Here is a 25,731-nt window from a genome sequence, read left to right on the forward strand (position 1 = left end):
TAATTTGAGAACTTTGAAAAGACTCAGACACAAATTAATAATTTTTGAATAAGTAATTTTTTTTTTTTTCCAAAAAGTAAAAGTTAGATTTTTTTCTTCCTCATTGGCAGGCCAGATAGAAATTGTCCTGCAGGCCACTACTTGAATAACACTGATATATGTACGTATACAATCTCCAAAGATAAAAAGAGGTCTGGAAAATAGAGCACATGAAAAGAGCAATTCTTATTTAAACAATCTGATAGATGTGAAATGCACATTAATCAAAAGACTTTAAGTGTTAATGTTAAATCTTTAAAAGAATAATACAATATACTCAGCATAAAGTTCTTTAGTTAACAAAATGAAAGTGTATTAAAGTGCGTCGTCTTGGAGGACATCATCATTATCTGCGAGCCACACTGAGCCTTTATGTCCAAAACAACAGTAAATCCCCACACTTTGGCCCGGCTCTTTGCTGCCTGTAATAACTGATTATCAATTTTGAATATGTAACTTCCTTGCTCACTAAACCCCTAATGTGCGTGTCTATAGACTTTGTGTTATTTGTGTATCTTAACGTTACTGCAGAAAGTGCCATTTTTAAAGATTTAACACAATAACAAGCATTAGTATTTTCACTAAAGCAAAACAAATCAGAGATTTAGTTCTTAACAAAACATCTAAAGGTCTGAATCCAGGCATGAGCTGCACAATATTTTGACTCAGTGTAGTAAACTCCAAGAAAACACTGCATTGCAAGGCAACCCTATTGGGTTATTGTCAATTTTCAGACATCTTGATTTAATGTTGAACAATGCAAAGATCGCTTAAACTCAGTGTTACTCTTTTAAAACATGCAACATTTAAATTTTAATAGGAAAGACTGGGTTGCAATCAAATGCTGACATTACATATTTATAGTCCCAACCAGCACAATCTCTCACAGGTTTTAAAATCACATTAACTTGACAGAAATGAGCCAGATGGGTGATGCGTCAAACCCAAGTATATCGGAAGTAGTAGATTTCAGCTGCTACCATTTATTCCCCAATGATTGAATAAACTGAGAGGTTACGGTTGATTATTTACCTGCACAGAGTTATGCTTATTGCTTTGAGTAAGTGCTCTCGCTAGATTTATTTATTTTGGGCTAAGGGGGCTGTTGCCTCTCCTGAAGCTGCAGACAAAAAATGTAAAATTGCAACACAGACATAAGAAACCAACAGACAGCAAAAAGCAACTGTGTTTAAATAAAATCAAAAACTGTAATTTATTTGACTGTTTATCCCTCTGTATTCTTTATACATCATCACTGGCTGTTCTACTACAGCACTTTTTGGCCAAAATGTTGCAAAACATATATTTCCAGCTGTGTTGTGGGTCTCTAAGGAGCAGAACGGTTCATTACTTGGGTATTGTTCATTGTAATCTGAAAGTAAAATTCAAAGCTTTGATTGGAAAGGACACAAAGAAAATACAGCAGATTGCCAATTTTTGCATAACGATTCATCTTGCTGAAAATCAATGCCAAGAATGTTGAGGCTTTTTTTTTTTTTACACACAACCTACCTAATTTATTCAGGCTCAGCAAGGAGGCACTTTGAGTGTTTGCCCACTGGTGCATGTCTTGGGGTGTGTGTGTGTGGGGGGGGGGGTGAGCTCTCGTTAAATGCACACATACAGCTAGACTCAAACATACACATTGAAAAGTACGAGCTGAGACAGACACGCTCACACTAGCACTTTAAACAAACACACCCAAACTTTATACACACACTTGCAAACATTTGACTGCAACGCTCTTTTGCAGAGGGTGATTTATTACACTGAACTAAATACCCATTGACACATCATGCTTTTAGCCGTCCTATTGACCTGGCTGGYGATTATTGATTCCCTCCGGTCGCTTCCTCCTTCCCTAGCTATTGTTTTAATGCCACTGCTGAACTGCATCCTTTCTCCCTCTCTCTGCCTCATGGCCACCAGGGTCTTGGATGAATAGCCCTGTCTCCATCACATCCATATCACAGCTTTAATTAAGATGCTCAGAGCTCGGATGGAAACAACACGCTCCGAGGAACAAATTGGTGCCTATTTACAAGTTTTGAGATGAGTTTAAAGAAAGTCAATTATTCTGTGGCAAAGTTCATTCCCAAAAGCGCAACCACTGATATTCAGCTTTGTTACAGGCATGGCTTGGGTGTTACAACTGTTGGGAAATGGGGTCTTTAGAGAGATAGAAGATATATAAAAAAATAAAAACAAAAAAATAAAAACAAAAACATTAAATTAAAAGCTTATGGTGCCACTCAAAGTATTGACTGGTTAGAGCAGGGGTTCTTAACCTTTTTGACCTCAGGGCCCAATTTATTGAACATATAGTGGCACGAGGCCCAGTCAGACATTACCAATGTATGGATCAAAAGGATAATTATTCTAAATCTTGGTTTAATTTTTATTGTATTTACATTATAACTAAATTAAATACACTTATATTTTTAAAGTAAAACTCCTGCCAAATAATCACAAGACATGATTATGACAAACATTTTTATATTGTAACCTGCCCATAACAATTATTTGAACAGTTAGAAAGGTCAGAACAGACCACTCAGGCTTACCAACACAAAATATGTATTTTTAACATAAATAACAAAAATTGAAAATTCAAAAAATAAAATTGTGGGCATAAGATAAATAAATAAAAAATGATTAAATGTTTTAAAAAAAAGTTTTCATTTTTGGCAGGTATCCAAGTTTCTTCTTATACAGTATTAAAAAGGTTGTTAAACATCTGAGTGGCGCACTACTGCTGCTAGTGGTGAGAAAGTTTATTGCACCTTATTCAAAATCAATGTGGTCCCACGGCCCTCTGCGGCCCAAAGTTAAAAACGGTTGTTCTTTTGAGGCCCTCAAGGTGGCACTCGCAGCCCGCAATTGGGCCTTGGCCCATATGTTAAGAATCTTTGGGTTAGAGCATGTCTAAGAGCTTTTATTCATTTTAGTGCACGTTTTCTAGCATTGTATTTTTCTCAGTTCTTCAGTTTGCATTAATGCATTTCGAAGCTTTTTACATGTTTTGAAATGTAATTATATTGGGAATTTCTCCAGCAAGTAACCTCCCTAGGCTTGAAAAAGAAAATAAAAATGCTTGAATGTTTGTCTAATTAAAAAAGAGAAAGGATATGATGGCAGATTCACACTTGTTTGCCCACAACTATATTTTATTGCTGTTTGATGTTAAATTATTTCAACATGGTGTTCTCAGTCAATATTGACTAAAAATGTTAAATTTCAGTGTTTTCAAATGAATTATTTCTGTACAGTTTGTTTGCGCTGATTTCATTTAAGGATTCAAGGATTTTTATTGTCATACCAGCTCACATATATATGTTTGTGGTACAAAATCTGAACTCAGGTCCCAGTTCAAAAATAATAAATCTGGTAATCAAAGTTTATTAAACTGAATACAATTATTCTCCTGAGTAAATACTCCCTGTGTATTGTAGGAGCATTGAACATTGTAAAGGTTTTTTTTTAAAGCATGATGATCATGGGGTGTCTTTTCTTAGCTTTTATTAGAGGACGTTGCAGTCATTGCTCAATAATTAAAATGTAATTGCTTGTGAAGCATGGTTCTTCCAAACAAACATGAGGTAAGTGTGCTGTGGTGGTTTTGTGGTGAGAAGGTGACAGGTTGCTGTAATTGTGATAAATCTGCCATTTTTGTTTTTGGCTTGTTGCCACAGTCATCAGATATGAAAACCACATTATGGTAAAAAGGAAGTGAGTGGAGGTGAAATATTGGCCACCAACACTCCAGTTTTGTGTTTAGGCCCCATTATTTGCTTTGCAACTTTCTGTATTTAATTTTAGACAGTGTTAATCAGATTGTTGCAGTTTCACAAATCAAACTGAGTACCTTCAAAATATATTATCTGGCACAACTTTTAAAGGCACAGTGTGTAGGATTTTGTCTATTCTTTTAGCCAAAATTGAGATAATCACTAATGACAATTATAAAAAACATGTCTAATCATTGCAGAAAAAGACCTTATTTTATTATTTTTACCTTATAAAAAGCTGTTTATATCTCCATGGTCGCGGGTCGCCACTACAGGCAGCCGCCATCTTGCACCGCCATCTTGTCTATGAAGGCTCATGAAGGACAAACTGCGGTGGCRGCRTCAAAAACGGTTTTAKTTGTAATACTATAAATGTAATATTTGTTGTCTGTCATTGTAGCTGGGATAATTTTACTTATTAAAGCTCATAATCTTACCACTTGAAACATCACTAGCYCTGAAGCTGCTGGTAGACATCTCGGTTGGAATTATCAAAGGTTTTTGACACCTGAGAGACACCGTAGCAACTCCTTTTCGTTTGGAAGTGGGGGTGGGGTTGGGTGTGGGGGGAGGACCAGGGAGGATGATTCAACCACTCAACCACTAGATGTTGCTGAAAACAACAAATCCTACACACTGTGCCTTTAATTTCTAATGTCTCTTGTCTGCTTTCTTATTCAGTGGGAAGAGGTGAGCGGCTATGACGATGTCATGAACCCTATTCGGACGTACCAAGTCTGCAATGTACGAGAGCTCAATCAAAATAACTGGCTACGAAGTGACTTCATCCCACGTAAAGATGTGCTACGTGTGTATGTGGAGATGAAATTCACAGTGCGTGACTGCAACAGCATCCCCAACATACCGGGTTCCTGCAAAGAAACATTCAACCTCTTCTATTACGAATCAGACTCAGATTCGGCAACGGCCACGAGCCCGTTCTGGATGGAGAATCCTTACATGAAGGTGGACACGATTGCCCCGGATGAGAGCTTCTCAATGCTCGAGTCTGGACGAGTAAACACAAAGGTCCGAAGTTTTGGACCGCTGTCCAAAGCTGGGTTTTACCTGGCCTTTCAGGACCTTGGTGCTTGCATGTCCCTCATCTCAGTGAGGGTTTTTTACAAGAAGTGCTCCACCACAATCGCCAACTTTGCCGTATTCCCAGAAACGGCAACGGGGGCCGAGGCAACCTCCTTGGTAATTGCCCCAGGTACTTGTGTTCCCAATGCATTGGAGGTGTCTGTGCCATTGAAGCTTTACTGCAATGGAGATGGGGAATGGATGGTTCCTGTAGGAGCCTGTACATGTGCAGCTGGTTTCGAAGCAGCCATGAAGGATACTCAGTGTCAAGGTGAGTGTTTTCACTACAAATACATTAGGTCAGTCCAGGATTCTGTTGTCTATTGTCTGTGGTGGGAGATTATAAATTTAGATATTCTTTGTTGGTAGTGGATTAAGCCATGACATTTTTCAACAGAGTACACGTGTTTTACTTGACTGTAATGGTTTTTGTATCTCATGCAACATTCTTACCTTCCTCAAAAATGGTCAGAGGTGTATATTTTGAAAAAAATAAGCAAAAGTAAAAATATCTTAACAAAAATTGACATTGGTAAAAATTGATAACAAAAGTACTTAAGTAAAAGTCATAAAAATTATCATACTAATTTGGGGATAAGAAAAGTACTTTTACACAAATTCTAAAAAACGTGTTGAATTTAAATATCGAAGTTATGTCAAAGGGTTCCACTGAGCCAAGTTAAGTAAATATAAAGCAAATAACACATTTTCTTTAAGAAAAAAAATGCTTCAGTGAATGTACTTTGTTAATATTCACCTCTGGTTGTGGTATTGGAAAATAAAAGCCTTGATCAAGTCAAGTCTTGCTGAAGGACATTTTATGAAGACACATAATCACTACGGGCTCATGAATTATTATAAAGATTGAGTCTGAATGGTTTTGGCCACAATCTATTGCTAAAACGTCCAGCTGCTACTTTGTTATTAGTCAAGTAATTGCCCCCGTTTGGGCACATTAATCCACAGATTTACAAGGCAAAATAAAACACACTTGATGGCACTATCAGATGGAAGCTTTTTACTCCTCTGACCTCCAGTTTTTGCCAGGCAACTGGTTGCGTACTAAATGGAAATTCGGTTCAGTCGGCCTGTTTATGAAAGCTGATGTGTTGATGGCTTCGGGTATGATGGAGAGCATGACACGTTTGCAGAGGTTGAGATAAAGGTGAATTTTAACAGCGTGGTCCCGGCTGAACCGGCGTGCAGGAGACCGCGGGAGAAGAATGACGAATAAATGGAAGCTGTGTGTGTGTGTGTGTGTGTGTGTGTGTGTTGAGAAGTGTGAGGCTGTAAAATTGGGCTCAGGGTGTGTAGGTCAAAAGGAGGGAGCAGAATGATAGAGTGGGAGAAAGAGAGACATGAGCGGTGGGGTTATTGATCAGCAGGGGTTGATTGCACAATGTCTTTGCATGTTCACTTGGTAGGGGTTTCTGCATCATCCTTGGCTGCTTGGGTTCAGAGGGCTCATTCTTCTTCTGATAGCAGAGACAGATGAGGCTAAAAGGACCATTTATTCACTACCCATATTTGTGATCAGACAGAGAAAGAGTGGATACTTTGCAGTAACAACTTCTAGAAAACCCTTGATACTGATACATGTGCTCACTTTTATAAAAAGGGAGTATATATGTGGGAGAGGGAAAGAATATTAAATCCAAAACATTTAATATGTAGTTAAAAACTCATTTGTTTGCATATGGCAGCTCAAGGTTGAAGCTCTGGCCACTGATAAAATGTTCTCTAATCACTGAAAGCCACAAAGGATTAATCTCCGTCTTTCTTCTTTTTTTCATGTCACCTCTCCTCAGGTCCACTCTCTTCATCCCTTCTCTGCCACTCCTCACTGACTGCACACATATTTTTTTGCTTCATCCTTTTTTATTGCAGCCCCTCTTCCCTCTGCTTTTCTGTTCTTCTTCCAGTATTCACCGTTGCTTCTTCAACTCCTTCATAAGTCGAAGGCCGTTGCTCTCATTAATAAGCCACCAGAGATACAGTTGGGATGTCAGCATTAATATTTATCGATGAACCCCCCCCGCCCCCACACCACCACCTTTTTTGCCTCTCCACTCATTTGCTGCACATTTTTCACCCTCGATATTCTTTACTTTCTTCATGCCTCACACTTTCCAATTTCAGCACACATTCTAATCAGTTCCTTAAGCGCTATGTTCTGCATGAGAGGATAAGACACAGGGGACTGAGGAAGAGGGCGGGGTGGGGAGGGGGGGTGCTACAGGATTAGCATTTTCCATGCCTCCACTTCCCCACTCCACCTTTTTCCTCTCCCACTTGTCAGTCTTGCTGTTTGATTCTTTAATGGTTACTCTCAGGGAAAAATGGATGAAAGGAGGAGGATGACCCCTTTACTCACTGGAAGTGATTGATCAGCACTTTCAACCTTCTTTCTTTTCCCCCCCTGAAAAAGAAAAATAGCCTCTTTTAATGGAAATGCACCCTGAACATCTGCGGTCAGGCCACCATGTTAAAAATAACACAATAATTCATCCCCCGTTAATTGAGAGATGTCTTTTAGTTTACTTTGTGTTTGGTGAACTTAAATGAACTTTGCATGGGTCCTGATACTAATCGAAGACGCTGTCCTGCCAACCGGTAAAACTAGAGGTGAATCCTTATCTGTTTATCAAGCAGTACTTCCTGTGAGTCAGCGGTGTGGATGACTCTGATTAATGGTGGAAGAACAAATACACTTAGTACTAGTGTACACAAGGCAGCAAACCTGGTGGTTTTAAACTAATATTGAAGTTTTAGAGCAAGAGAACAGGAGCAGTCTGTTTAACCATTGGTCTGTTATAAAATTGACCTTCAGCCTTGTGTTTACTTTTCAGCAGGGAACGTAAATCTAGCACAGAAGCTAAGTGATAATTATCAAACCTTGTCGTTTGTCCTTGACACTGACGGTCTTCCACACTAGTGGGTCAGCTAATCAACTGGTCCTAGTAAACGTTGCCTGCTCTACACGCCGCTGTCGTTTATTAGGCGTTGCGGCAAACTCATTCATCTTTTAACGAGACAGTTTATGAAAGATGCAGGCCTTGCCAAAACGTTCTGGATCACAGTGTTGTTGTTTCTCTTATCCTGTGTGCCTGTAACTTATCACTAGAGTTATAAACTTCCAAAACAACAGCTATAAATGGAGATAGGTCTTTCTCAAAGGGTAACAGTCTTTTCCTGTAAATAATGAGGCACTGCTTAATCAAGAGCCTGTTAAGGTAAAGCTACGTTGTGGCTGTTAAATGACAAAAACATGCTTCTTTGAGAAAAAAAACTTATCGTTTGAAGATTTATGTTGACACATTGACTTATGTGACATGTCCCTTGTTTGGTGACATCCATTTCTAAAAGACAACTTAGGCAAAAGTGGCTGTATACAAATTGCTGGTTGACGACCTCTTCATGCGAGCATTACGTTTGCAATGACAGAATAATAATGCATGAAAAATCCTGAATCATAAATAATGTTTTGCTACCATGAATATGGTAATGTTTATTGTGAATGCTTAGAAGCACCAATGATTTTTAAAGTGGGGGTATTCAGTAAAATCCACTTTTTTGGACTTTATGTCCTGTTATAATGTAAAAGGAAGAAAAAAATTGTATAGGTCCTCTGGACGGGTTCTTCTTTAATGAAACGTTTCGTCTCTCTTCCAAGAGACTTCTTCAGTCTGAGAGTTTCAGGCAAAATTCAGGCTTTTGAGTCCTGCCTCCATGTGACTGATACTCACATCACATGGCTATCGTTCACACCTAATTAACACCTATTGTTAACAGGGGGTGGAGTGATACTGCCAATGGCAGCGCTGTAGGAGGGGGACAACTGAAAACGGAGGCCTCCACCTCTGTTTAATATGTACAAATATATATTGTTTTATAATGTCATTCCCTCATTAAAAACATACCCAGGGTGTTGCTTTGACTCATGTTTGACACGTTTGCTAAATTCCTGAATCGCCTGTGGTAGCCATGTGGAGCTACCTAAACACTTGCTGGTACAAAGCACCGCCTATTTACACAAAGCTCCTCCCTGAAACGCAGTCCTCACAGAGCACTCCTCCCCCAAAGCATTTTTGTGAAGATGTGCTGAAGTGGGAGTGTTGGAAATGGTAGGAGGCTCTTTAAGAGACATAGGCCAATTTCAAGGTGTTTAGATGGCTATGATGCAAAGTCAAATTTATTTTTGATACAGCGTTTTCATAACAACTGAAGGTAACGTAGTAAATTTGTTGTGGTGCAGAATTTAAMTATGTTCCTGGGAAACTATCGCAGTATAAATGCAGGCTATTCCAAACTGTCAAAATTGGCTGATCAAGAGATGAAATTACAAGAAATAATTTCCAGTTTATTAATATTTGTTGTCTAAAATTTACAATGTACATTTTATTTTCAGCTTGTAGCCCTGGCAAATTCAAGTTCAAACAAGGAGAGGGCCCCTGTTTTCCTTGTCCAGCCAACAGCCGAGCAACCTCTGGAGCAGCTAGCGTTTGCTCCTGTCGAAATGGTTATTAYCGCTCAGACACAGATTCTGCAGACTCCCCCTGCACAAGTAAGTGAAGACTTTTCAAATGTTAAAATGCTATTTGGCCATATTCTAATATGAGATGCTTATTTTGCATTCTTATTTGTTCAAATGGGTATTGGTGTCAGTCACAAAACGTTTAGAGGTCTAGTTAATGTTCTCCCAGCTTCCTTGTTTGAACGGGGGCTGTCGATGGCTGATAAAAGCTCTTGAAGGACACCGTTCCCACCATGTCTCACACACACAGCAAACAAGGCTGCTTACTTTCCCAACATTATCAGAACTTCATCATCCAAGCCTCCCCTCYCTCATCTGCCTGTAAAGTCTGTGTTGTTGGGACTGCTGCCTCTCTACAGGCAGACAGTGGAGAAATATTTCCCATAACGGTGCCTTCATTAAGAGCAAACATGCAGACGTAGGAGCTAATTCATTCAAATAGTGAAGGGAGAACAAGATTCTCTTCTTTTTGTGTGTGCTGCAAGGGTGGGGGTCTGATTCTCCCACAGCGCAGTGCAAGATAAGGCTTYGTTAATTGGATAAGAATTGCCAAGGCTCTGGCAATAGTTTGTCTTACCCGTTCCCTGCAGCACTTCACACATACACAGACTCACAGTGGAAATAAGCATGCAATTCAAATTTAAACCCGTGCCCCCTTTTTTACTGAAAAACTGCTGGAGCAGTCTCTTGCTATGTGGAAGGAATAAAATATTCCAGTTAATTCAGGAGAAACGTACTAATACCACAACACAAAGGAAATTACTGGGTCATGAATTGTGCTGATAACAGCTATGGAATAATGAAAATATGCCTATACAGCATAATGATATGTAAACTGTGCTTTTTTTTCAATATGACTTCTTGTCYATTGTAAAGATTCTACTGTACTGTCACCAAGACAATTTTTACACCTATTGTGCWAAAAGATTAAATTTGGTCTCTTTCCCAAACCCATTCTCCTCTTCTCATCAACGCTCTTACCTCCCTTTCACAGCGGTCCCATCTTCCCCGCGCAGTGTCATTTCCAGCGTTAACGAAACATCGCTGGTGCTGGAATGGAGCGAGCCTCGTGACCTGGGTGGTCGCGAAGACGTCYTGTATAACGTCATCTGTAAGAAGTGCCTTCCCGAGCGGGGAATGTGCTCGCGGTGTGATGACAACGTGGACATTTCCCCGCGCCACCTGGGCCTGACACTGCGTCGCGTGATGGTCCGTAACCTGCAAGCCCACACACAGTACAGCTTTGAAATCCAGGCGGTCAATGGAGTTTCCAACAAGAGCCCCTATACACCTCAGTTCTCCGCTGTGAACATCACCACAAATCAGGCTGGTAGGTATAACTGCCTTTCAGAGATCRATATTGAACTTGTAGGCCTTCTCAACTTTTTCCGAAGTCTCGAAAAAGACAAAGGCTGTCAAACAAAACACTCTGGGCTTAAGAAGCAGAGATCAATCCCTTACAAGCATGTAGGAGTATGTTACACATTTCCCTTTTTCAACACTGATTGAGGAGGAAGACATTTTTGAACGAGGACAGAAAGGGGCCTTTTTTCCACACACCCACAGCATGCTCTCTGCTAACACTGCTGTAAATAGAAATAGCAAGGCAGTATGTACTCAAAGTGTTAAATCTTCAGTATTCTAACAGCTCACTGGTTCCAACCCACTGCTCCTTCAGCTCTGAGGAACAGCGGTAAATAGGTCAATATAGTAAGTGTGAAAAAAGGGCAGAGTGCTGAAATGAAATAATTGATTGAAACCAAGCTCCAGGCCTGTCAGTGATAAATGATTAGAAGTAGTTCCTGTTCGGATTTTAAAGTCGTTTTCAAAGTTTATGATTTCTTTTTAAAAGCACGTATAGGTTAGATTTAAGGGTTTTTTTCTTGATTTTTTTTTTTTTTTTGGGTTTGGTATACACCTTGACTATGGCTATGTATTGGCAAGAATTTCATGATATTGATGAAATTTATTAGTCATRMACTGATTTTAAAAGCACTACACCATTTTCGTAGTTTTCCTTTTTAAGTATTTACTTTTATAATCCATTGTTTAACTATTGTTATGTCTTGATTAAAATAGCTTAGATACATTCCCAAAACATTATCACAACACATAAGAAACTGTTTATAAAACAGTAGGTGAGCATTGCTATTCAGAGTGTCTGCGATTCAGCCGTAGGCCAGTAGTGGGCGTACCAGGCACTGAAGAACATGTACTTATAGCCGGGACTTCYGGKTTTGATTCAGCGTGGGTTTCCTGCTTGCACTGACAGCATTAAACCTCAGTTCATTTCCAGTCACTGGTGTTGTATGGTCCCCATTCTCTTCACATTTAAATCTGTTCAACATTTATGTGGTTTCGTCTCGATTTCCGTTAACGAACACTAAATTTTCTTACAGTTTTGGTGACCCCGACATGATGGATGGATGATTTTGAATAAGTAGAGAACATTGGATTTTATTTTTGGCTGAAGAACCTGAGAAGATTTTATAACATCAATATGATACATGTCATGACACAGGGGTCAAAAYAGGATATCATTTGGTTACTTCGGTACCGTCCCTCGGGGACCTCCTTCAGCTCGGGGCGCTAGAAAATGCCTGCCTGTCTGCAGTAACAGGACGTCGCTGATCGCACACTGCAGTTGGTAGAAACAGCGTCCATCCACTTAGACTCAGCCCATCAGCACTTAGTGCTAATTTTTACTCACAATGCTAATGTTTGAGCTAGCGTTACACTCTCTTTAGGAGTGGAGGAGCTAAATGGCTGGCTGACTGCTGCCAGCTAGTGGATGGAGACTAAATTACAACACAAGAATGAGCCGCTGGCATGAAAGTTTGCTTTTAAAGGCTTAATTAAAACTTGATACAGTGCTTTAGAGAATTAATACAGTATTGGGAAATGAAATATTGCAATATTTCAGTGTAATGATATTTTTCTACACCCCTATAAATGACCTCAAGAAATTCCAGAGGTGTTAAGCCTGCTCAGTATTTTTGTTCTGAAGAGGTGGTCTCTTTGTTGAAAGTCTCCCAGGGTTCTTAAGTTGTGTTTAGCCACTATGTTAAATTTGCTCTCTCGCTCAGCTCAGACAACAACAACACAGATTATGCTTTGCCCCTCCCTCGCTCTCCTGTCTCCGTGGCCTTGTCCTCCTCACCTCTAACCTTGCGTTCCTGCTTCTAAAAGATGCTTTTGGAATGCTGCTTCTTTGTGGACCTAGGACCCAAAGGCCCCACAGGCCCCTTATGTGAGGGCCTTATTGTTTTATGAGGGGGTCTGGTGCTGGTCTAACAGGGATGAGTGTCCACCCATAGCTGCCTGGTGTCAGCCGGGTTCRGAGAGAGCGGTTAGAGGGAAAGGACAGGGCAAGAGAGCATCATCTGTGATCAGATTATCTATTTGTGTAGTCTCACGACAATCCCTGCATGTGCATTCACCTTTTAAGAACCAAAATAAATACGAAGGGTGGCGATAAGCTCCGGGGGCTACCTCCATGGTTACTGCAACATCTTCTCCCAGAGGAGGGCCTCTAATCCCTCGGCTAGAGTAACCAGGGACTTTGCCTAGGAAGTATTGTCATCTGCAAGAGAAAGAAAGACATGAACAGAAGAAATGAAAGGCGGGGTGGCTAGGAAGGGATAAAGTAGGGGATGTGGAGTTTCGGGTACCTAAAGAAGATGAAGAACAGAGGGAAGTCTGGTCAAAAACGCAATCAGTAATGATAGAAAGAAAATACAATTTGTGGTTTGGGAAGGTTTGATGGATTTAGAAAAGTTTTTAACTAAAACAGTGACAATGTTTTTATTTTGGTCCTCAAAGGAAATAGTCTATAACTTTATTTCTGGAGTCAAAATGCCTCTGAAGATAGACAGTGGAAGTTATGAGACAAAAGCAGTAGACAGCGGTGAGAGAGTCAGAGATTCTGAACAAGACTGAACTGTGAGAATAAAAATAATTGTCATGTAGGCAGATGGCACTTGGTTTTTAATAAGCACACGTGAACAAAGCATGGGAAGCATTGTGTTTTAGGTACACCAGGATGGCATGTTCATAAAAACATCAATGTATGTTTTTGTGAAGATTTTATCTCACACAGCAAACATGTTTATATGATTTAAAACGCTTATTTTACACTATATTTGTTTGGTTTTTCCTTAACCTTGCCTGGTTCATGACAGGAAATGGCTGCACCAGAAACTTATTGATCAGCTTTAACATTTGATTCTCTTTACCATCACAGGAGAGTCTCCTYTACTGCCCCTGGCACACTGGGAGGGAGACTTTTAGGATTAGTAGGGAATGGTTCTGCATACTAACTAATGGCCGCAGCTTTTCACAAAGCTCACAGCCTTAGACTTTGTGTTTGGGTTTCARTGTTCTCACAAAGGACATAGAACTTCAAAATGTGTAACACACACACACACACACAAATTAATAAGTAAAGCAAGTTTTTCCTTGAATGTTTTTTTTTTCTCCTCTCTGCAGCTCCATCTGCAGTGCCCACAGTCCACCTAATGGCGGCCACAGCGAGCACTATGAGCCTGTCCTGGCTTCCCCCAGAGAAACCCAACGGAATTATTCTGGATTATGAGATTAAGTACCATGAGAAGGTAAGCAGCAGTGTCAGTGAATGCCACTAATTCAATCCAATTTCATTGACTAGCATGCTCTCAGTTTCATCTGTGTTTCTGTAAATGAGGAAAAACAATGCCTCCAGTGATAAGCACATGGTTGCTGTGAGGCAAGTCACCACTTCCATTCTTGTATGAGAATTCTCCACGACTTATTCCCTTCTTTTCATCACCTAATCCTCCCCTTCTCTTCTGTTTCCTCTCTCCTCCCAATCCTTTCCCAGATTTCTCTTATTCTATGCCCTTTTCTGAATCCCTCTTGCCCTCTTTCTTTTCCCCTTCCTCTCTATTCTATGCACTAGAATTTTTCTTTATTATTTTTTTTCTAGGAGCTCAGAACGCCCTTTCTTAACAARGTGCTTTAAATGTTGGTTCAAGGTTAGTAGTTGAACCAGTTTTATGTCGGATTCAGCCCAAATTTTATATTTTCAGCCAGAGAGCCACCACAGATTCAAAATAATTTGAGTTTAAACATCTCTTCTAGTAGTTTTTTATCCACTCACAAGTTTGTTCTGAAGTTTTGCAGAGGACATTCTGTTTTAAATATCTGTCTGTTTTTTCCACATTTATTTTTTTATTTGACCAGCATTTTGGACTGTGCATAGAAATGCATTTACAAATGAAGCTAAAACTGTATTTAAACATGCTATTTTTTAAAACCCAGATGACTATAAAAAGCTCCCAATAATGTTTATAAACAAATTTGTAAATGGTATTCTTAAATTAGATTTTTAAATATGGTTCTCACAGTGTTTTGGCTGATATGGTTGGCTACTGTAACTCTACCTCCTTTACTTGACAAAGCACATTTTTTCTGACTCCGCAAACTATTTACATTTATATAGCATCAGTTATTTAGAAACCAGAACTAAAGCATTGGTGATCAAATCTGAAAGATCTAGGCACATTCGTAGTTGGGTCCGAAACAGATTTGGTGAATGAACCATCAGCGGGTAGATCTAGCTTAAGTAAAGAGGAAGTATCACTTTATATCTTTACCATCAGATCCACCTACCATCTACAATTTGTYTCTATGAATGTTTTTCCCTTTTATCTTTTTTTTTTTTTGCTTCTATCTGTTTGCATGGCTAAACTGATAAACTCTTTTGGGGAAGTTGGAAGATTAGAGATAGGAGAATATTGAATATGAGTTGATGTTCGTCATCATCTTTTTTGTTTTGTTTTGTTTTGTTTTGATGTGTGCAGGATCAGGGCGAGGCCATTGCCCATACCATGACTGCCCAACGGAGCAACGCCCGCATTGAAGGTCTCAAGGCTGGTACACCTTATGTGGTACAAGTCCGTGCCCGAACAGTGGCTGGTTATGGGCGTTACAGCAGCCCAGCAGACTTCAGCACCAACCTGCAAAGTACGTTACTCATCTACTTAGACACTCCAGAGGAGTAGATAGATACAGATTTTTGTTCCTTAAAGAATTTGATATACGATACTTTCTCTTGACATTAATAACTGCTTTTAAAATAAAACACATATTTGCTTTCGACTGTAAAGTTTATTTGTGACTAGTTTCAAATTCAACCATGCTTTCCTTGTCACACCCAAAGCTGATCCTCCAAAGTCGTGGCAGGAGCAGCTGCCTCTCATCGTTGGATCAATCACAGCCATCTTGGTCTTCATTATAGCCGTTGTGGTCATCGCTATTGTCTGCCTCAGGTTAGAACATGACTCCTTAAAAAGTATAATGACCAGTGGCGAGTGGTGATGGTAATAGGTGATCGTGTGGCAAAACACTTCTCTCAGCAGGGGCTTAAATTACCATTTGTGCATGATGATTTTTTTCTCCTTTGAGTTGAAGGAAACAAAACACTTCACATGTCAACTTTGTTTGCATGTCCTCCMAACTACCTCAGTAAAGTCTCAGTGGATTGCTCTGCCACCTGTGAGGCCGCTGAATGCCAGATTAGCCTCCGGAATCTCCGAATAGTAAACAGCTTTGGCCAAAAGGCTCTTTCGCTCACTGGACACAGCATGGTATAGCAGCTGTTGAGTCTGATAGGCCTGCCCTYACGCCTCATGGCCCAGCACTTTAAATCAACTGTGTGGTTGCCTGACCCCCTAAGATCCCAAAWGTGTCTGTGTCGGCTTAGCCCAATTGACTAAGAAGATGTGAATTGCTGCTCACACCTTTCAAAAAGGCTGATACTGCATCAGCTGGGTCTAACTCAGTCATTTATCCATATACGACTCATTTGTCAAGCAGGAAATGCAATGTGAGCGCGTGCGTATGTGCGAGAGGTTGGCACCCGCTGCCGACTGGCGCCCACCGATCTCCCACTACGTGCCGGTTCAGGCAGCGACTGACAAGCGTGGGCATCGGTCACGCTAGACTGAATAATAATCACCCTGATCCCCCCCTCTCATTTTCCCTCCTGCCTCTTTGCTCTCCTCTATTTTAACACAGCTACATTGTGCTTCTCCAAGAGTCTTGGCTGAGCCATTGCTCAGACTGCCACGGACGAAGAAAATAGTAGTGATACAGAATGTGCGGAGCTCCTGCATATACCAGACGAAAATTAGAATTTGAAATAAAATGCAAATCACCATTGAGCATTTTTCCCCTGGTTACTCGTTAGACAACAATGAAGGCACGCAGACATGTAGTTTCAACAAACCAGTCCCTTATCTGTGGCCCCACCCCCCAGTACAATGCAGACAAGACATATTCCGGAAGRTGAGGATACAAACTGAAGAAAACAAAAAGTGTATATACGGGAGAAAACATGTTTTTAATCTAAAGAAAGAACGGAATGGAACAAATTCTGWAAAGCAGATATCTTGTGCAGACAACAAGATTTAGATTGAATTGGGAGGTTATGGGATGCCCATAAGGAGAAGAAGACAAGACAGCTGAGCTTGCTGTTTGACTTGTCTTTGTCTCAGCTACTCACTTTGGTGGATCTGAGCGTGAACAGCTTCCTCTTGCTTTATCAGACAATAGTTTGGCGTTCTTCTGTTTAGACTTACATTACAGTTCCCATGTATGAATCATGGTCCCACTTGGCCTTGATATAATCTTTAACAATGTATTCCCTGCTTCCAGTAGACTAAACATTTTCACCAAGCCACATCATCACGTGACAGTATCTGATGTAACRTCTAAGAATTTGAAGAGATCTATTTTCTCTTCCTGCCTTTGTTCTTTTGCTGTATTTGTACCCCCCCACTGAGTTCATTTGACTTAGTTTGTGTTACATCTTTGTCAACAGAAAGCAGAGAAATGGTTCAGAGTCAGAGTACACTGAGAAACTACAGCAGTATAGTAAGTGTCTTTGTTGAGATTTCTTCTTTCTGCTTCACATCACATTTTAGAAACAAATATTCTAATGCTTTCATGTAGAAATAACTGACAAGCTACTCCCTTKCTATAAATTCCTTATTTATAGAAAGAATAAAAAGAAGCAAATTGCTTTTAATCAATACATGTGTTTGGCAGCAAATATTCACTTTCCTGTCCTTACCACTGAATCCCCAATAGTAACGCCAGGAATGAAGGTCTACATTGATCCTTTCACCTATGAGGACCCCAATGAAGCAGTGCGCGAGTTTGCCAAGGAGATTGACGTGTCCTGCGTGAAGATCGAGGAGGTCATTGGCGCAGGTAACCCACCAAAGCTCCTGAGCTACAGGGGGAAGACAGCTAGTCACCTCCAGGCCATACCATTAGAGGACTTCACACCAAGCGGTACTTTCACTCAATTCATCATTAGTCCTCTTCTTCCTCCCACCCCTACCACACTTGTCACCTTTTAGGAACCCCTTTCCAGACTTACAGTTGTGTTCAGAACCCTCCTATGTTAAATTAGTCATGTCTTCCTTAAGTTAGCCTGACTCACTTTGAAGCATCATGCATTTAGAGTAGKAATACCTTTGTTTGGTGGATGATTATTTCACACTTGTCTCAAAAAAATACCCCAATCCTGGAACAAGAACAATGGTAATTTTAATTATTCTTGTATGTAATATCTTGGACAATGTAAAACCACAACCCCTTGCTGATAAAATTTAATTTATTTCTTAGGAAAAGTCTTTAGTTTTCTTTTATAATATGCAGGAGTCTTTGTTCATCTTCTGCAGAGCAAATTACATAATAACATTGATCCTTTTTTGCATCCTTTCAAAACCAAAATTTTGTACTGGACCCTGAATTYTTAGATGTGAATTTCATTATTGGTKCAAATAATTTCCTCTTTAAAAGCTTTAGAACTTAGCAGTCAATTTCATTTGAGGGTGAAGGGTGTAATAATGTACTTTGTTATACCCAAACAGTTTGTATTGCAAGTTCATTTATCAAATGGATCATGTCTATTTTATTGTCATTCTTTGTGACCTTTTAGAGAATATTTTGAATTAACTAAGCATTCTTTCTTTCAGAACTACTTGATACTGAATCTATCTGATTAGGGCTTAAGATGAGATGCAAATGAGATATCAATCTCAGTGGGGTTATACCTGGTTAAATAAAGGAATTAATAATAAATAATAAGATAATAAGAGAAGGTAAGATAATCAATCAATCAAGTTTATTTGAATAGCAAMTTTCAGCAACAAGGCAGTTCAGATAATACATTGTCTTGAGTCCAGGATTGTTTTTTTTTACCCTACTTACTTTTATTATTGAGAACCTCTTAAAACCCTCATAAAAGAGGGTTTTCTGTTGGATCACTAWATTTGACCCTAGTTCATGACACTTCCACCTCCCCACCATGTGGTTGCCTTTCCTACTTTTAGAAACTCCCTCATACGTGATGTTGCACACAGTGAAATATTTTATGTACTTTACATATTTTAAAGTAATATTTCTGCTTAATAGCTGCAGGACTATGGTGTGTGAGAATGAGCTTTTTTAACATTTATATATATAATCTAAGCAAAAATGGAAGACGCTGTGATGGTAGAGATGGGAATCCCCTACCACTGCTTCTGCTACTACCAGTACTACTGCTGCTACTACTACTGCAACAACAGCTCTTCTACTGCTGAGGCTACTACTTGAAACCCGTCGCTTCCCAGCATTCGCCTTTGAAGTGACAAACCCTCAAACCTGTCTTCCTTGTCCTCTTCCTCTCCCGTACCCCTTCCTTTGACCATTCCTCTGCCCATCCATTCCCTCGCCCTTCCTTCTCTGATATTTTTCTCTTTGTCACTTTTGTACCCATGTTAAAACAAATCACTTCTCATCGCATATTTTTTTTTGTTTTCATGCACTTGCTTGGTATAGAATCTAAACATAAAGCGTCCACAAAACCTCCCAAGCTTTTGTCTCCGCCCATGTCCTCATCCGGTTCCCGCTTCTACAACATCACTGAAGCTTAACACCACTTCCCTAATCCATAACTCCTACCTTCCACCGTCCCTAAGCTTCACTTGGCATATTTTACCCTTATTTCATTTAATTTCGACACATAAACCATTTTTCATTGTTACATTTTTCATTGTTACCACAAGGCTTTTCACTCATCATATTTTTTTCCTATTGTATAGCCTTACAATACAAAGTTATTGTACACACCACTATCCCTTAAGATTGGCCTTGATTTCTGGCCTCTCTTGCAGATGCCACAACCCCAAACATCCTGCTCCTCTTCCCTAGCTCCTTGGTTCTAACCAGTTAACTGTCCCCTCTTCCCTTTTTCCCCCCACTCTCCTCCACTCTTCCATTATCCCTCTCTTGCATCTCTCCTCTACCTTTTTTTTGCTGTTTCTCTGGCTGTCTCACCTGGGCTYCCACAGGAGAGTTTGGGGAGGTGTGCCGGGGYCGCCTAAAGCTGYCTGGGCGTCGGGAGATCATTGTGGCCATCAAGACTCTCAAGGTGGGCTACACTGACCGGCAGAGGCGAGACTTCCTATCTGAAGCTTCCATCATGGGCCAGTTTGACCACCCCAATATTATTCGTCTGGAAGGTGTGGTCACCAAAAGTCGGCCAGTGATGATTGTGACCGAGTTCATGGAAAATGGTGCCCTGGACTCTTTTCTAAGGGTAAGAAGAAATGCATAAAAAGTTTCCTCACAGTAGCTAAGGTTTTAAAATGTCAACCAAACTAYTTAGCAAATAACACCATTCAGCTTAAAATGGATATATTTTCTTTTATTTGCTTACCATTTGGGACAAATCATGCAAAATCTACTTTTTTAACCATTAAATGCATTTTGTTGTGTACTTTGAGTCTCTAGGAGTACAAAAAATAGAATTTAATCTCTTCCAGTGCTGTGTAGATATCTTTATATTTTTTTTTGGGTGGGGGGGGGTCATATTTTTCATCCCATTAGATTTTTTTATTAGGTTTTCTTTTTTTATTTTTATTACATTTTCTGAACTAACAGGTCAAATTATTTGCAAGAGAAATGACAAATAAGGTTTGAACTCTACAATTTGGTTGTCTTCATTCTCCTCTGGCTCTGGGTCAGACTCTGGCTCCAACATGTAAAGCTAAATGGACCAAATCTTTGTTGTTGACACTTTTATATTAATTTGTAAATATAACGTTTCTGCACCTCTATAAAGTCATAATCCCATACAGMAAACCACTCTGGAAGCTGGAGGKGGCGGGGGGTTATTTGGATTTAGAGAGACAGCGTCAATGAGTTGAAAAATGACGATCTGAGGTGCACCTCGGAAAAGGGGCGATAGAAGGGCTTGTGAAGTTATATGGAGGAATTCAGACCAAATCTTTGCAGTTCCACTTTACATAGACCCAAACTGAATAGTTTAAATGTGAAACAGAAGGATTTAAAAGCTTGACGTATCTCCTTTAAATTAAGTCACACCATCCACACTGCCTGTCTTCCAAATCTGATATTCAGAAAGTTAGAGATATTTACAAAGAGCTCAGTTTGCAATGAGTCTCTGTCTMAAAATAGAATCATACATTGTATGACAAAGAATTAAAAAAAGAGAAAAATTCAAGGAGTATAATAGAGAAGGAATCATCAGGGATGGGATGGCAGGGGGAAACAAAGACAACAGTGTGATAAGATGGCAGATGTAAGACACATGTAACACTCATGAAAAGGCAAAAAGAGATGCCGAAAATAGGAAGACAGGTGAGAGCATAAAAAGGTAAATAAGACAGAAATGCACCGCATATTCTTCTAAAAAGGAAACTTTGATCTACAATCCAGCCTAATGTTGTCATTCTGTCTTTTTTTTTTTCAAGCTGAATGACGGGCAGTTCACAGTGATCCAGCTGGTTGGCATGTTACGTGGCATCGCAGCAGGCATGAAGTACCTGTCAGACATGAACTATGTCCACAGAGACCTGGCCGCCCGGAACATCTTGGTTAACAGTAATCTGGTGTGTAAGGTGTCTGACTTTGGGCTATCTCGTTTCCTTGAAGATGACCCTTCAGATCCTACATACACCAGCTCATTGGTGAGTTAGAGAATAGATTACATGTGCAYGTGTTTTACTTTAAATGTTTAAAACCAGTGTTTAAATGTGCTACATGTAACCTTTAACATCAATACTCCACTATTGATGTTTGCCCCTTTCACGACTGAATCCACAGAATCTTCCCACATGGCTTTACTGCTGAAGATGCTTATTTTTTTAAGCCCTCGTGGCTTACTGTTGATAATTATAATCTATTTACATTTTCCAAAGACCTTACAGAGAGTTTTCATATTGAACACAGATTTTTGTTTAAAATCTCAGTTGTTATTTTTTTTTTACATTATTACATACAGTAATTTATTGGAAAGCATTTATTTGCTTATGACATTTGGAGGATTTGTCTTTGTTTTAAAGTTAGACAAATTGCTACAACTCATGCATAAAATGCTGTTTGTGCTTTTTAAAATTAAAAAAAATGACGGTATAATTAAGTTATGATTTAGGCTAATGGAATAATTTGTTTCAACGTCTTGTTTAACGAAACAAAAGAAGCCAACAAAAGACAGAAAAAAAAACACCTTGAACAATATCCGGCACAGTAAGGTGCGACAAGTCTGCTGCTGACAGGAAACGATGGTGTTAATTACTTAAAGAAACACTGCAGGTGTGAGATAGCAAACATCTCAGTCACATTTCACTTTGTCGTCAGGTTACAAGAAACAAGTATGAAATAATACTGAKACAACTGCTTTGTGGACTGCGGTGAATTTTCTTATAGCTCCATGTGTCATTTTTGTCTAAATGTTGACTAACCTTGTGTGTGTACATACAGTAGTGTCTGGGTTCTACAGCATGYACCCATGTGTTGTGCATCAGCATTTCCCTTAGAGTTTTTTTCTCACCCTTTCTCTCCCCCTCTTGTGTGTGTGTGTGGCTCTGTCTCTGTGTTCCATCCCTCCAGTATTTCATGCTCACATACTCATTCGCATATCCACAGGGAGGAAAAATCCCCATTCGCTGGACGGCCCCTGAGGCTATTGCCTACAGGAAGTTCACCTCAGCCAGTGATGTGTGGAGCTACGGCATCGTCATGTGGGAAGTAATGTCGTATGGCGAGCGACCGTATTGGGACATGAGCAATCAAGATGTAAGCTTTTTTTTTCTCACATACTTGAACTTGTAATATACATCTGCACCAGTAATGGGCACCTTGAATGATGATATGGGCTATAATTTTTTGTTGACACTACCAGTGGGCGACAACGGGCTGCACTCTTACCCAAATATAATAAAACTGCCATTTTAAAAAATGTTTTTGTATATGTATTTTTATTAAATCACCATACAGTGTAGTAACTTAACATATTTCATGCTCAAATACATGTATAACAGCTGTACTCGTGTTTAATAATAAGAAAAAAACATTAGACGTAAACATTAACACTTACTTCAGCAAGCTGAAGTGCACAAAGAAGGCATAAAATGTCTTGATTGTAGATTCCTGTGTGGTTGTGGTTCTGGTAAATAGTTGATGTTGTTTATGTACTTGCGACTACGCTAAACTCCTCACATTTAGCTTTGTGCAACATGCGTACATGTCAGCTTGTACGGATTTTYCGTAAGTTATAAGGATTTTACGTCATTTTGCAGGTAAACGGACATACAGAGCAATCTCACGGACTTTTTCAAAACTTCATTTTCAAATGTATCTAACCTGTCAGAGCCTATAGGATGATTTAAAAAACAATAAATCACATCAAACAGCCTTCTTCCAACCTGTTCTGCCGCTAGAAATAAGTTTTGAACTTTTCCACTCTCATGACCTCCTGACCTCCTGCTTCGCAGCAGGCGCTTTTATCTCCGCAGCCTACACCCCACCCCCCACCCCTCGCGGGTGCGAGTTGTACAGATTTTTTGCAAAATTTACGGATTTTTGAGGCTCTTTATACAGGTAAACGTCCAAAGAGGTTGACATGTATGAACATGCTGTAGTGGAGACTTGTATTAAAATACTTCATGGCAGACAGAATCTCTAAGCAGATGAAAAACATTAGTTTACCTTGAATTTCCGAGAACNTAGTTGTATCTGCAACTGTATTTGATAATGTTTTGAACTTTTAAAATATTCCATAGTAAAAACAGAAGCTGCTCTTCATATTAGTGACAAACTTTGGTGTTTTTTGACGAGTTACTTTCATTGTTGCTTCTATTTTTCATTTAAAATAAGTTTCCATTCTCGGCAGGTATCTAAGGTTCTTCTTCTACATATAAAAAAATTTGTTAAACATCTGAGTGGCGCACTACTGCTACTAGTGGTGAGAAAGTGTATTGCACCTTATTTAAAATCAGTGCGGTCCTGCGGCCCAAATTTAAAAACTTTTGTTCTTTTGAGGCCCTCAAGGTGGYGCTCGGCCGCTGCCCATAGGTTAAGAATCTCTGATCTATGATGATGGGCACAGCTAACCAAAACATTCAGTGGTGACATTACACCTTTAATGCTCCAACTTTCGTAGCTCACCTGTGAGTTTAGTTTGCACTTTGGAATCCTTTCAAAATAAAACAAGATGGCAGAAACACATGTCGCTTTATTACTTTTACATTGAAATATYATCCCAATGATTCTGTTTTAATTCTCCCCTGCCGTCCCCCTCTCAGGTAAAGAGCCCCCACTGGTGGARCAGACCCTGCTGTCCATACCCAGCACGCCTGCCCCCTCCTTCTCCAAGGAGACCATCTCCTCATCGTCCAAGCACGGAGGCGACCACAGCCACCACCACCACCATCACCACCACGAGCACAAGAAGAAGAAGAAGAAGCATAAGCACAAACACAAACACAAGCACAAACAYGAAAGCAAGGACAAAGAGAAGGACCGGGACAAAGACAGAGACAGAGACAACCCCCACATCTACAGCAACAGCCCCGCCAGCGGCAGGTCCCTGCCCTCACCCTCCCTGTCCGACTGAACTCCTCTTTTATTCCTCGCCTGGTTTTTTTTTTGTTTTGTTTTTTTTTTGTTTTTGTTTACAGCAGAAAAACTTTACGCCCAACATTCAGCCTCCTGCTTCTGATCCAGACGTCACAGACCGGGCCTCTGATGTCCAACATGTCCTGCAAACGAGCCAGCTGTGATGAACGACTCAAACTCAAGGAACACCAGTGATCAGTGTGAATAACTCTGTTTCTGAACTGATTTAAATGTTTTTGTTTTCAAATGTTTGAACTCAGCTGAATCTACAACGGTTCACTTCATTTTAGCTTATAGCTTATTAAAAAGACTTCAATTGAATAAATAAAAAACAGTCAACAAACCATTTTTATAACTTCAAAGCTGTGGTCAGACCTGTTTTTTATGTGTCCAACACTGCACAGTTTCACGGGTCATAATTAAAAATTGTTTATATACATTTAAATGTTTTGTTCTTTTCTCTGACAGACTTAAATAATCAGGCCTAAAGAGACTTTTGAGACTAACATTGTGTTTAAACAAAGAGATCTTGTAGAATTAAAAGTTCCTCTGCTGTAACTAGTCAGTGTTTACAGCAYCTTAACCTCAACCAGCTTCTTAAAAATGGAATCATACCTTCAAAACACTTGTTTGACAAACAACTGGAAGTAACGGTAAAATGATACTTCCTTTGGACGATTATATCTGGAAACAAAAAGGTGCTTTCATTTGTTTTCAGTCCTGTTTATGTTGATTAATCTGAAGGAACCATATCCTCAGGGTTTGCAAAACAATAACATTTGGAGTGACTTCAGTGACGGACAACTAATTATTCATGTTTATTAATTCATGTTGAGCTGCAGCTAAAAATCATGCTAAAAACAAGAATATGAGTTGAACTGACCTTTCACAGACCACTGAGAGCAGATTTAAGTAAGGTTAGTGGCTAAAATACCTTAAAAACTTTCTGCTAAAAATCTACGTACATCTGTGACTTTTTGACTTTTAATAATAATTATTTAAAATACCTTGAATATTATTCTGCCTCAAAATAACGAATAGAAAAGCTGCCTAGTTTATGTAATATAACTATATAATATAAATATAATGTATTTTTAATTCATTTGGAAATATCTTGAAATGAATCATGACTAGTCATATTTACATTTCTGGATATCTTAGTTTTGCTGAGTCATTAGGGTTGGGCATAATCGTATTGTGTGCAATTAATCGTCAGAAAAACATTAATCGATTACTTTTTGGCACTTGACGATTAATATGATTAATGCCACCAGGCAGACTGACTGGGGATTACTCTGGTCAGTCTGCTCAGTGCTCCTCTCTGCTTCAAAT

General features: G+C 39.5%; 1 protein-coding gene across 9 annotated transcripts in view; it reads left to right on the forward strand.

Annotated features, from left to right (window-relative positions):
• Nucleotides 1-25,731, forward strand: part of LOC106513914 (ephrin type-B receptor 3) — a gene marked incomplete at its 5' end in the record, with an annotated part of 60,128 nt that overhangs the window by 22,215 nt on the left and 12,182 nt on the right. For 2 of the 9 annotated variants that reach the window (XM_014002970.1, XM_014002976.1), the window contains 11 exon segments: nt 4,509-5,181; nt 9,319-9,474; nt 10,439-10,774; nt 13,933-14,057; nt 15,285-15,447; nt 15,644-15,752; nt 17,306-17,358; nt 17,563-17,781; nt 19,830-20,077; nt 21,255-21,470; nt 22,393-22,578. In XM_014002970.1, the coding sequence (XP_013858424.1) occupies nt 4,509-5,181; nt 9,319-9,474; nt 10,439-10,774; nt 13,933-14,057; nt 15,285-15,447; nt 15,644-15,752; nt 17,306-17,358; nt 17,563-17,781; nt 19,830-20,077; nt 21,255-21,470; nt 22,393-22,578 (2,484 nt within the window). 9 annotated transcript variants of the gene reach the window in all.

Source organism: Austrofundulus limnaeus, unplaced genomic scaffold, assembly GCF_001266775.1.
Source record: "Austrofundulus limnaeus strain Quisiro unplaced genomic scaffold, Austrofundulus_limnaeus-1.0 Scaffold15, whole genome shotgun sequence".
Lineage (NCBI taxonomy): Eukaryota > Metazoa > Chordata > Actinopteri > Cyprinodontiformes > Rivulidae > Austrofundulus > Austrofundulus limnaeus.